This window comes from Ochotona curzoniae, unplaced genomic scaffold (assembly GCF_017591425.1).
Source record: "Ochotona curzoniae isolate NIBS_2020 unplaced genomic scaffold, NIBS_Ocur_1.0 contig_2210, whole genome shotgun sequence".
Taxonomy (NCBI): Eukaryota; Metazoa; Chordata; class Mammalia; order Lagomorpha; family Ochotonidae; genus Ochotona; species Ochotona curzoniae.
In genome coordinates this window covers 55879641-55893264 of record NW_024465369.1, presented here as the reverse complement: position 1 = coordinate 55893264, position 13624 = coordinate 55879641, and the positions used below count along the sequence as shown (strand labels likewise).

Sequence of the window (13624 nt, the reverse complement as noted above, 5' to 3'; positions counted from 1 at the left end):
TTGTTCACTAAGATATGCATTTCTTGAAGTCACGGGTCACTTTTGAGGAATGTGTTAAATTGAGGGCTAAAACTACTTGATCTGCATTTATTAAAACAGATCACATTGGGCATTAAACAGCTTTCATTTGTTTGAAAAGTCTGATTGTTTTAGAGATGAATGAATGTAATAGGTTATTTTGTACAAAGGCTGGTTAATGTATTAAGCCAACAAAATGGATACTCTATTTTTTTTAACGTACCACACAGAAAGTTTTTCCACTTTCTACAATTGGTCGATATCCAGTACAGCGACACAGATTACCTGTGAAAGAAGAACCAAGATTGTCTATATCTACAATGTCAGGATACACTGAGTAGCAGAATGGTGGACTTATGACTGCTTTCTAAGGACTGTACTGTCGTAATAGTATAAGGGGAAATTAGTGGAGAGATGGGAGTCAGGTGGGGTGGGGATATTATTTAGTCTATGGAACTGTTTCATAAATTTTTTTTAAAATTAAAAAAGGATCAAGTTTTAGGGAATATGACAGAAATATTTTGCATACCCTTGTGTCTTGTTAGCAGTGAATAGTTACAGGATTTATAATTTTTTTTTGTTCCCTAAAGCCACGAAGTTCTTTGAACAAATATGTCCCTTTATTGATAACTTCAAAATAGATGTTATACTTGCACTTTCTCCCTGAAATGCCACAAAGATCTCCATGGTTTTCCCCAATCAATTCTTTAAGAATTATGAAAGTTATTTTCATTTAAAAATTCAATCATTTAAAAAACATTTCCCAAATTCATTTCAATTGTAGATATTATATAAATATACAAATATACGATTTTTTTCTTGAAAGCAGAGATACTAATATCACAAAGTGAGGAATTCATGGCAGTGATCACAATGTCAGGAAAGCGGGGTATATTGTCATATATGTGCTATGATTCAATGAAACAATATTTATAACTATATACCAAATGATATGATACCCACACAATTTTTATATACTCTATTTAGGTATTAACTTCCACAAATAAGAGAAAACATGAAATATTTATCTTTGTGTGCCTGGCTCCCAACGAATTCTTACTGCCTTATTTCTTTCCCTGTCTTAATTTGTGCACCTGTCACCCCTAAACATTTCATGTGTAGCCTTTTGCCAAGCCTTTCCCATGTAGTCTCTCCTATCTTCCAAGGCCTCAGGGCCTCTTCTCTGTGGGTCCTGTTCTAGCATCCCAACCAGAATTGTGCCACTTCCCGCCTGTGTGTTTCTCGGGATCTATCCCAGAGCAGGGTCATTCGTGCATGTACCCAGAGCATCTGAAGCTTCCAGAGAAGGCAAGGGTTAACTTAGATGTGCTTGGACTTCTCCCCAAACAAGGAACTTTTTTTTGCAGAAATTTGTACTTGTTAGTTTAAATCAATAGCTCTTTTGCTATAGGAGATTGAATTGCTCACTAAGTTCGTGATAAGTGGTTGTTTTCTATGATCTCCTTGATCTAGTCATGAACCGGTGAGAGCATTGAAGTGCGAAGTATCTGAAAGTCTTCCTTCTTTGCAACACTGGTTTTGTAAGGAAAGTTCATGAATGGGTCTAACAGATGCATTTTAAAACAGAGTGAAGTTTCTATCTTTCACACTATCCAGCTTATTTAAGTGCCATGACAGAGTAACAGAAAGTTTCTCTGAGGGGAAAATTTGTAATACAGAAGGGAATTGCCTGATTCCTGGCATTATTGCTGCAAAGAAGAGGCAGCCTTTCCAGGAAAGACTCGGGTTAAGACAGGTACTAAGGACACACATCTGCATGTTGTTCAGGTGCCAGGACCCCTAAAGCTGTCCCATGGCCAGGTCTCCGTCTCTGGTTCACTAAGCACTTTCCACCCTGTGCCCTTTCCACAGGGGACCTACAAGACTCACCTCCAAGAGCTTCAGTTATCTGCTCAGGGGTTGGCTCGGGGTGGTTCCTCAGCAGCGTGTAGATGGACATCACCATGCCTGGACTGCAGAAGCCACACTGTGTCCCATGACACTTGGCGAGTCTTTCCTGGGGGAAAATGATGCACCGTTTATGTTTTAGACCACCCACTCACCAACCCTGTGCTCTGCAATTTCTTGCCTACACACCAGCAGGCAACAGAACTTAGATATTCAACTCTCCAAGGATGACTGTGAGATATGATATTCCCAGAAAGGAAAATGTTTTATCTCTTAAAATCATGTGTTTTACTTTTTAACCTCAAAAAAGTATAATGGTGGATATTAATTAAGTCACTTTACTCCAGATCCTGGTTTCCGTTTCTGTGAAGTAGAAAATACAGTTTAGAGGAGCAAATAAAATATTTTGGAATGATTCTTATGTGAATTTTGGGTCTTCATGCCATGTAATAATTGAATGATCTTTAATAATTTACTTGCCATTTTCTTCAAGTTCTTTGAATTTAGAACAGTAATGTCTATGAGATAGTTACCAGAATGAACACATGTGTGAAAATAATTTAGCATAATCTTTGGCTAGCTCTTCTCCACTGATCTGGCAGCTTCTGATGGAGTGATGTCATCATCTTCATGAATGTTCTGACAGTTGTCAAGGATTTCTTAGTAGCATTGTGGAATTATCTCATATATGACTGTCTAACTTTATACACTCAAATGAAACTCAGTAAGTCACTTGATGAACACAAAGCCCTTCTGCCACAGGGGTGAAGGTGACAGCATGACCTGGAAGGTCCTTTGGGTCACAAACCAGCTGCTCCATTGGCTGGCTTGTGTGTGATTCAAGTGTTTTCAAATAAGCATTTCCCAAATGGCATGTTCCTAAAATAAAAGCCAAATACTCCCCCTTTGGCTCAGCTGAAAGGACAGATGTTCTAATGCTAGAAGAAAGTATGCTCGTGTTGACTTCACTGCCAGGTAGCAAGCTATTTCCAACATGGTATATAAACCTGACTGGAAATGTTTCACAATTGATTGCAGGGATGAGGGTAGGTGGTGCAGACAGGGGAAATATCATGATTTTATCTTCTGCCAATTTTTGTACTATAAACAAAATGACCAGGATTTGTTATTATTTTGTAAATTATTTAATTTTAAATAATGGGGTTGAGAAGTTCCTTGGGGTTAAGATATATTCAAATTGATGAAAGAACCTTGAAAAAGTCTCCCAAAAGATCCCTAGTTAGGAAGCACCCAACTCTCCATATTGAGAATTTATGAGCCTGAAAGGCCACGTGGAGTACCCATAGCAACGTCTGGTTGTTGGTCACATTGCACTCTCACCTGCACAGGGTGAATCCTGGTTTTGATGCTTCCTACTCCTTCCACTGTGGTAATCGCAGCCCCGTGCAGAGAGCAGATGGGTACCAGGCACGCTGTTACTGGATAATGGCTGTGATAGAATGATGTAAAGAGAACCCCTGGAATCTTGAGGATGGGTTAGCACAATTCAGAGATTTCCTCAACTCTGTTTATGCCCTATTGGTCTTATTTTGAGACTTTCGTTCTTTAGATACTTTTCTTTCTGTTATTCTATAGGGTCCTATGCCTATACACTCTTCTACAGTTCCTGCTACCTTCCAGGTAGCCTGGGCTTAAACATCTGCTTGCCACTCACTGACCCATGACACCTTGGGCAAGCTATTGTCTGTCTCAGTTTCCTTTTAAGAAGACTGTAAAGCCTATCTCAAAATCGATTGGGGACTGGATATGATAATACATGTGAGCTGCTTTGAACGGTTGCTGGTGCAACAAGTACTGAATGCATGTTATTTTTGTCCTTATTGTTGCTGTTGTTCATGTGGATAGCTTGTAACAATAAGCTCCAGCACCACATGAGACTTCTTCTCTAAGTAGCAGACCTGTCTATCTGGATGCTGTTGAACATCCCCTCTTCCCATAATTATACCTAATGCAATGTGTACCCAGCTAAACCTATCACTTGCCCTTCCTTTTCTCCTCCTCTTACAACTTCTCAGCTTTGACAACTGCCATATCATTTCATCTAGTCACCGAAAGAACAAAACCTGGGACTTATGGTGGGCAATGCCTTCTTCATTCCTGCAAGATAGCAGCGAGTGAATTTATGTTTTTGTTTGTTTTTTAGGAGAAGGCAAGTGTGGTTCAGTCACATAGCATGATTTGAGTCTTGCTTAACTTCCAGAATAAAATTTTCTTTGGGCGAAGACCCAAATCTTCCAGCAGCACTGCCACTTTTTCATGCTAAGCAATTCTTGCGTGACCCTTGCCCTGAAATCTCCTACTCAGAAACAAAGGAGGTACTTTGTGGTAGTGGAGAGTGAAGCCCTAATAGTTGGGCATGCTGGACAGAGATAAAAATTGTGATGGGAAGAATGTCTGTGGGAAAGATCTGGAAAGTGGGAGGTGTTAGGAGGAGTAGCTTAGAGGCTGTGTAAGTGCATCAGACACCACAAGAGAAGAAGGAGGAGTGCTTCACACCCTTCCCAGGTGTTCCCTGAGCACGGTCTAGGCCACCAAAAGGATACTGGATCTTCTTGGTCTTGGTGTTGTATCTTGAAACCATCACGGTGCAGGCTCCACAACCTCCTCCTCCGCAAGCATATTTAGTTCCTGTGAGACGGACTGGAGGGAGGAAGTCAAGGAAAAGGGGGACTCCAGTGTTTTAATTTTATTGGTTTTATCCCTTGGATACTGACAACAAGCTACACAGTTTCCTGTGTCTTGTATGAAGGTGGCCAAAGACCCTTGCTTGGAGAGATTTTCAGCTTTTTGCTTATAATTGATCTCACTGGTGAAGCATGCAAAGAAATCCTTACATATCCACACTGGATATGTATCTTAATTTAGCCATTTTCAGCTTTTAGAAAAGTGATGGCGTAGTACTCTGAGTCGGTCTGGGACAGCCTCTTGTAATCAAACACATTCATATTTCTTCAGTAACCATATTCATTGTCATGCCAAGCAGGATATGTGAAGACTGCATAGAGGGAGATGTCAGAGTTTACATTCAACCGAGTTACAAAAACTCTGTTAACTTCAGAGCTGTGGATAATGGACCCATATAATATCACTGCTGTGGACGTAATGGGGAGTGGTTTGTGCACAGAGCTTAGGAAAATAATCTCAGAAGGCTTAACTTTTCCTGGTTCAGCAAGGCTATACTTTTACCTTCTTATAGAATTAGAGAAAATTAATTTAAGAACCTGAACCAGTCATGTCAACAATCACTGTGTACCTTTTGCTTTGTGTTTCAAGTTGTTTGCGTATGTTCTCAAGCGAAAAAAAAAAAAAAAACCAATCTATGTAAATCTCCTGCTTTAGTTCTATAAGGTTCCATTAGAGATTTCTTGGAAGCCTTTCATGGTGAAGTTTAAGAAGGGTTTCACGGGTGGAGATCATACTTGGTTTGGGTGGAGGCTAAAACTATTCATCATCTTGGAAGTTGCTGCTGTGAGGAGGTGACATGGGGACACTCCTGATTGCTGGAGTGGAGCTGTGAGATTTTGAGCAGCATCAGAGACGCTGCACATCCTCCTTTGTCCTGCTGCCCATAGCCACAGCTACCACTCTGCCATTGCAGGGCCCTACCCCTCCACCCTGGGAGTTCAGGCTTTCCCTGAAGACTGCAAGTCACTTGGATCAGGCTTTAGCTAAAGGGCTCCACTGAATGGGGCATGGATCACATTGCAATTGTTTTGCTTCTGCTTTTTTGGTAGCCAAAAATTCCCAAGTAAAGCCTTCAGGTGCTGTCTCACTCAGAGATGGAGGTCACTTTTTATGTTGACATATCTTCAAACAGCTTTGTAATGTGCATTTTAAAGTTGTCTTGAGTATAATGTGAACAATGGATGCTACTAATGGTTTTGTCCGATCACCCAACAGCTAGTCAGATGTTTCCTCCTACACCCTCTGCAGAAATGCCTGACTCAGTTATTTTCATCTTATGTTGACTCCTTCTGAAGCCCATTGTCAGGTAGGCTTGCCAGGTAAAATGTGGAATGCCCAGTTAAATGCCAGATAACCCAGGAACAATATTTAGTGTAAGTGTATCTCATGCATTCAAGTGGAAATTTGACCAGAGACTGTGTCTGTCTAACTCACTTCTGAATGCCCGGTGTTGGAGAAAGTATGAATTATTTTGAGAATCACAAGAGATGTCCAGGTCACAGCAAAGAGAATGTCAAAGGCAAATGTTTAGGGGCTGCTCTTGAGATACTCTTGATACACAGAGTATCTCAGTTTTATCTGAGCACTAGGATCTCACGGAGATTAAGCAACTCTACCCTGTCACACCCTCCTTGCCCCATGTAGCTGTGGGCTATTCATCCACATCTGCAGATCAGGTTGCTGGTGTTGAGGGAGAAGTGAAACAGGATCGTGCCCCAGCAAGTCCGGGCAGAACAGCTGGGCTGGGTGTGGTGACTCAAAGGGAGATTGTGGGTCCCAAGCAGCCCTGTGACCTTGGGCAGGTGGAGAGGGTTGTGGAAGAGTGGAAGGGAGACAAGGTTGCGAACATTCTACCTCTGTGCTACTGTGTCTTACCCTGGAAATGACACCTAAGTCATTCAGGACAGAGGTTTTTGTGGGAGGCTGAGGTTTTTAATTCAATGGATAGCCTGTTTTAATTGGAACCTGTCCCAAGACGGTTCTTGGAAAGGAGCCATTGAATTCTTGTGAGTGAAGCGGGCTGGCTACCCACACGTATGAGGGGACCCACACATATCCATTCCAGCCACTTGAGGGACAAGGCACACATGTGTGGAGGCTTTTCACACTTTTGTGATTTTTTTTGTAGTGCCTTGTAGTGTCCATGACCCCATCTCCGGGCTGTTGACTCTGAGGAAGTTAGGACTTGGAAGCACCAGATAAGTCTTTTTCATCTGGAATGTCTTCCATTAAGGACCAACAAAGAATGTACAGGGGGCTACACTGGAGCTGGGGAATTGAGCAACTGGGGTGATTTTGCCAGGGCTGGTTCTGACCATGTTTACTTGGGATTCTGTGAATTTCCAATGTGTTCTGGATATAATGGATTTCTTCATTTGGGGATATCTAGAGAAATTTGTCATGGGTTTAGAAATTATAGAACAGAAGAGTTATAGGATTTTGTGGCCACTGGGAGACAGCAAGACTGCTGGCGGGGGCGGGGGGTGACTTTTCTGGTTTGTGAATGGAATGTTGACATGGGAAATGGGACAATCAGAGTGGTATAATGATGAGGTAGGGAGAGGCAGCAAGGTCTGTTCAGAAAAGAGAGTCTGGAAAGAAAATGAGGCATCAGGTATAGAAAAGGTTGGCATGAAAAGAACAGGAGGAAATGAATTAATGTCTTCAGATGTGAACTCTGGGATGCAAAAAAGATACAAAGAGGGACTAATCCTGTCTTGTTCATCCTGGGATTCCTAGAGCCTAACACAGTGTCTGGCACTTCACAGGTGCTCAATGACCATTTTCTTTAAACTTATCTTGAAATATAATCTCATAGAAAGTTGCAAAAATAGTATAAACTGCACATCCATCACTGTTTTTTTCTAATCGATGACATCTCATATAGCAATAACATATGATGCATCTTTTTGATGCACATCAAAGCCAGGAAATTGACACTGGTATAATTTTGATAGTTACAGTGCAGAACTTATACAGCTTTCACCTCTTATATGATGAAATGAAAAGTGTAAGCTTATTTTGATGTAAAATTTTTGTAATATATACAGTTTTCTCATGTTTATTTTCCATGTATGTATGACAATAAAAACTTTTGCACCAAAATAAACTAATAATTTTAACCCCATATCCCATGAATTTTTAAAAGCCCACTTATATCCACACATACACATGTGGGTGTGGGTATGTGGTACATGATTCTGTGCAATTTTGTCTCGTTTAAACACTGCTCCCCAAACTCAAGAGCTTCTTCATGAATAAATATTTACCGATGGTTTATTTAAAGTCTTTGAGAAGTGGGGGAGTCAGGACCATATATCAGGAACTGGGAGTGCATTGCTACTCCTTAGGTCTATGAAATATAAGAATAAAGGGGTTTAGGAGAAGTCAACACAATATCCTTGGGGAACACAAGTGTTGTAAACTGCACCTGTGAGCATAGACACAAGTTTGGTTAGGAATTTTTACACTAATGCTTTGGAATAGGAAGTATCAGCAGGTGTCTCTACTTGTTTCTTGGAATCTTTGCCCAGTGTGAGCTTGTGATTGTGAAATAAAATGAAAATTTGCCATTGTAAAAAAAAAGAAGAAAAGAAAAAAGAATGAGAAACATAGAAGGAGAATGGGTGGGGAACATGGGCAGGAGGGAGGGTAGGGTGGGAAGTGTAACTATGATCCCAAACCTATATTGAGCACTTTATATAAATGAAGAAAAATACAAAAAAAAAATCCAACAGTATTTCTAGAGTAACACACTGGTGGCTCATCCAATGACTCTTCATTTTGCTCAGATAAAAAACATAACAAATAAAATGTGGATCAACAGAAACTGTCTCTGAACTCTGACTAGACTTGAGGAATGGGATGCAAGGCCTTTACCAAGAGCAAATACAGACAGCTTTCTTGAAGAGTCTTGGCATGTCCATGTCTTACCACCCAGGCAACATCGATTCTTGGGTCATGAAAGGATACGGACTTTCCTCAGGTACTGCAGTAGGTTTACTTCAGGGTCAGCATTCTTCTCTATTACCTACATTGTGAGGCGAGAGAAGGGACCTCAGAAAGATAGTATTGGCATAGGATGACAATTCAATCCATTGTTTGAGGGCATTTTTTAAAAATACGAGGTGGATTTACAAGAAAAAAAAATAACAAGAGAAACCTTTCACAACATGTGAAAGCACAAATGTCAAGAAAATCATTGAGTCTTATTTCAATTCGTCTGGATTTTTTAAATACACATAATTATACACCATGGCAATACCTCAGGCTATGAGAGAGACAAGTTATGGCAAAGTTCCAAGCAAGTGTACCATGAAAGGATGGATTAGAATTTGAAAAACAACCTCCTTATCTATGAATACTTTTTTTTTCTTAGACTTAGGTTGAAAAGTTTCACATGGGAACAGTCACAGATTCCCAAATGGACCGAGAGAAATGTGGTAATGTTACCTGAAAATTTACATCTAGGTTTCTTGACGTCACTCCTAGAGGGAATTCTTAGATACTTGGGGTTAAATTTTAAAGGAGCAAGCAAGCAAAGTTTATCACTAAGTGAACTTACATTTTCAAGATAGAGGGAGTGGGCAAGCTCTGGGGACTGATTGGACATATGTCCTGAGGATTGGGGAGGGGGAAGGTTCCTCTTTCATCTTTATCTTGCAATAAAGGGGCAGGAATAATTAAGGGGCAGGAATAGAGTGCTGGAATGCAGTGGGATTTACCTGGATAAGGTCCCACCTGTTTTCTTTCCTAATAAGGTCTTCTCAGATGATTTTGGAGTTGAGCCCCAGCTGAAATCTCAACCCTAACGATATTACAAGGAGTCTAAGACTAATTAATGGGAATGAGATGGCTCATGGTGTGGCTTCCATTTCTGGAACATCCTCCAGGTCTGTAGTTTCTGAGTTACTCTAACATGGAAAGTGCTTGAGACTTCCCTGGACATTTGGACTCTGCTCACACTCAGCTGTCTGCATGTGCTAACAAAAATAAGATAGCCAGAAGAAAAAAAAAAAGATTTTAAGGGGTCTTGCTTCCCTTCCTCAGCCACTAACTCAGTGTGACCTCAGGAAGCCATTTATCTCCCTCCTCTTTCCTTAATGTGAAGAGAAGGCAGAATCAGGACACATCACTGTGCCTCTTGACAAGCTCTAGTTGGCAACTTATCAGAGCTGGCCCACCAGGTGAAGGCCACCTGCCCTCCAGGGGCTCAAAGGTACATGGGCAACTCCCTACTGGGCAAAGTAAAGCCAGATTACAGGGAGGTGAGTTGGAAAGAAATTGACCTGGAAGGATAGTGACACTGAGGCCAGAAAAACCAGAGTTTATTCCATCGAGGAGTGTTTCTGCTATTTTAAAAAATGATTTGTTTATTTTTATTCAAAAGATAAAGTTACCAAGGGAGAAGGAGAGACAGAGAGATCCTCCATCCGCTTGGTTCACTTTCCAAATGGCAGCAACAGCCAGAGCTGGGCTAATCTGAATCTGGGAGCCAGGAATTTCTTCCAGGCAAACCACATGAGCACAAGGCCCAAGCACCCGAGCTACTCCCTACTGCCCTCCCAGGTAACCTCAACAGGGAATGGGATGGAAAGTGGTGCAGCTGGGACTTGAACTGGCAACCATATGTCAGAAGATTAGATTGCTACACCATGGCACTGGCCCCTTGTTATTATTTTTTTGATCACCTCAGAAAAAGCAATGGATTGCATGATCTCTTCACGTGATACCCCCTATTTTCATGTTCCCTTCCAAATCCTTTGGCACCCCTCCTCCCTGCAGCTCAGCACGTGGCAGAGACTGAGAACAGCAGCACTAAAGCAAGAAGCTGTGGTGTTGTTCTATTTAGCACCACAGTCATGTGGCTGTGGAAATAATTTCCAACTGGTAGGAACAAGATGGAGCTGGGAAGAAGGCTTGTGGGTGCTCTTCTCTGCTATGAAGATATCAGCTTCTCGAACACAATATCCCAGGTAATAGGGCATGTCCCTTAAGCATTTTAGCAGCCTGACCAGTGCCACACTGGATGGAGCTCTGTCCCCTGCCACTGTGACTGTGCCTTTGACAAAGCAAGTCTGATATAGGACTCCTCCCGATAAGGGAGAAAGGCTAAGATCAGACCTTGGGAAACTTACAACTGTGAGTCACAGCTTCTGATCAATCAAATATCTACTATTTCTAGCTGTTTAAAAGAAACAAATTGGCACTTAGGGATATGTTCCTTGGAGTCAAGTCTAGGAAGAGAAGAGCAACTTAATAGAAGCAGAGAAATGCAAATGATGCCAAGAGCCAGCAACACTTGACATCCCTCAGCTTCAGCGAGGTGTGGAAAGTCTGATTATATCGAGTGTTGACAATCATCTATTACACTGGCAAATTATATCCTGGCAGGCAGCACTGCCACACCCTGGGAACTGGAACTTGTGTGATATTCTGGAAGGCAGCACCTCTGCAGTCTTGCTGCCACCTCACACAGTAATTCTCCTGCCAGCACCATGAGGAGGCATGGAGAACTCATTCACCGTGGCTTGTCATGGGTGTGTGTGTGTGTGTGTGCGTGTGTGTGTGTGGGGGGGGGGTTGGAACTGGAAGCATGTGCCATGACTTGGCAGACGAAAGCTGTGCAGATGGGAGATTTGTGCCTTCAGGAGTAAAGAATCAGGTTTTTAAAGTGCAACACAGAGCACTCAAAACCAGTGCTGAATTGCCAAAGAAAGCAAGAGAGTTATAAACTGTATCACCTTTGTGTGAGTTAAGAACACTCAAGACTGTATACCTACATTGGATATATTTCAAAGATACATCTGTATCTGGTGGATGGGAAGGATATAGATCTCAAATGCACATGAGTGTGTGCCTTGGGAGAGAAAAACAAAGAAGATAGAGAATGCAAAGAAGAGAACTACAAAGGAAATGAAAGAGGAGCCTTGCTTAGGCTGTGATGCTGTTGAACCATTGATGGGGCTACCTGGTTAGCCCATGCCTGCTATGAAGGAAAGATCAACAACAACAATTTTCTTTTCAGGCTCACTTATATTTTCTCCTCTTTTGCTATTTCTGACTTGCTTTGAAATTTGCAAAACAGAAAAAGGGGTAAATGCACCAAAATGTTGGCTTTGGATTCATGCATCTTGGAGCCTGGCAAGGATCTGGGAGTTCCAGGGCACTGTTTACAAGCAAAGGCCTCACAGTCAAGGGAATTTGCCTCCCATTCCAAATATGGTCTGAGATTTTGAATTATTTCAAATTTCCATTTGAATTATTTCAAAATTCTAGGAATTACTTTTGTTGCTTCATGGCTTCAGGTCATTCAAGATCATGAAATCTAGGCATTGTTCCTTTCTTTTTCACTCTGTGTTTATTATTTATAGGTTTCCTGGAAATGACATTTCCTTGCAACTAGACTGATAAAAGTCCCAAGAATTGGCAAGATCCACAGCATTTCAGAACTATTGAAACTATTTGAGCGGAACCCTCAGAGCAGGCTCCACGCTGGGGACTCTGGGATGGCATCAGGTGGCCATTCCCAATTCCTGGGTATTCAGGCAGTGGAGAGGCTAGCTGTACCTTCTGCCCTAATTTCCCTCTTTCCCCCAGATTCAGGAGTAAGAGGGGGAATATTTGGAAACAGTGATCTCACCCATACTCCCCTGGTCCTCCACCCTTACCATTCTGGTCAACTATGTAAATATCATCAAAACTATAAACTAAAAAAAAATCCCAATAATTTTTTAGCTCTATTAGGATTGTATTTCCTCATTCAGATGGAACATCAGTAATCCCTTGTAAGTATGAGAAGCAGAAGCTTTGCAGCATGTCACACTCTATAGCTTTTTGGGGTTTGCATCCTATCTTTAACACCTGAAACGTTTCGTTTATTCATTTTGCTCAGGAAAGCACAGGGTTGAGAATAAGACATGGGCAAAGCATTTATTATCACATCTTTCCTGACAGAGAAAGTGGATAGGCAGCAGGTATTCCAGCCTTGAAATTAATTGATCTGTAGGAGGGCAATTTATGAAAGCAAAACAAAATCACTTGAGAGTTCCTCGTTGTTGTCATCCTTGATGTCTTCTACTGAATTTTCTACTAAAACAACATTGATTGGGATGGACATTTGGCTTAATGCTTAAGAGATTGTTTGGGGCACTCACATCCCACATCAGGGGACTTGTCTCCCAATTTTAACTTCCAGTTAATACAAACCATGGGAGGCAGGAAATGATGTCTCCAGTGGCTGGGTTCCTGCCACTCACATGCGAGACCCAGACTGAATTCAGGCTAGCAGCTTGAGCCTCTGGTCCAGGGCTCTCATGGACATTTGGGAGTAAACCAGCAGATGGTAGCCCCCTTTGTCTCCCTGTCATATTCTCTCTCACCTTTATTGAATAAATAAAAATAAATACATCACCATAGAATAAACAGCTTTGACGATCTCAAGCAGAGCTAAAATTCAAAGGGAAAATGACAAAATTCACTCACAGTATAATATGATAAAAACAATTTGACTGATTTTAAAGTAAAGACAGCCACAGTTTAACAATTTTGCAATCAGGACTTACACTAATGGTTTATGTTCAAGATTCTACCACTTGAAAAAGAAAGAAGGAAAGATTAAAAGCTTGGCTTTTATGGCTGACATATGAAAATCCATATTAACCACATAATGTACTTACCTTTTTTCCATTCACAAAAAATATTAGCTCATCAGAATTCTGACGGGAAGGCATCTTGCCAAGATCAGGATAGAGATTTGTTTCAAGATACGTTAGAACAACTACTTGGTTGCCCAAGCTGACAGTGGCAGACTGAGGCAGGGTGATTTATAGCCACATGAAGAGACGGGGAGTGCCAGCCAGGGCTCTCTGCCCGCCCACAGACACTCCACAAGTGCTTGGCAGAGCCCTGGCTCTTTCCTTCTCAGGAGTGAACTAAGTCAACATCTGTATTTTCACTTGATCCCCCTTGAGGTCACGACTACTTTCCTCAG

General features: G+C 41.5%; 1 protein-coding gene across 1 annotated transcript in view; it reads right to left on the bottom strand.

The window, feature by feature from the left end:
* The window catches only part of LOC121150949 (aldehyde oxidase 4), a 48586-nt gene extending 35199 nt beyond the window's left edge, over positions 1–13387 (bottom strand). The window contains exons 1-6 of the mRNA XM_040972161.1: positions 13311–13387; positions 8605–8662; positions 4491–4587; positions 3268–3376; positions 1909–2035; positions 242–303 (exon numbers count right to left, since the gene is read on the bottom strand). Coding sequence (XP_040828095.1) covers positions 242–303; positions 1909–2035; positions 3268–3376; positions 4491–4587; positions 8605–8662; positions 13311–13364 — 507 coding nt within the window. The 5' untranslated portion in view covers positions 13365–13387. The remainder of the gene's footprint in view (positions 1–241; positions 304–1908; positions 2036–3267; positions 3377–4490; positions 4588–8604; positions 8663–13310) is intronic.
* Positions 13388–13624: the final 237 nt, after the last annotated feature.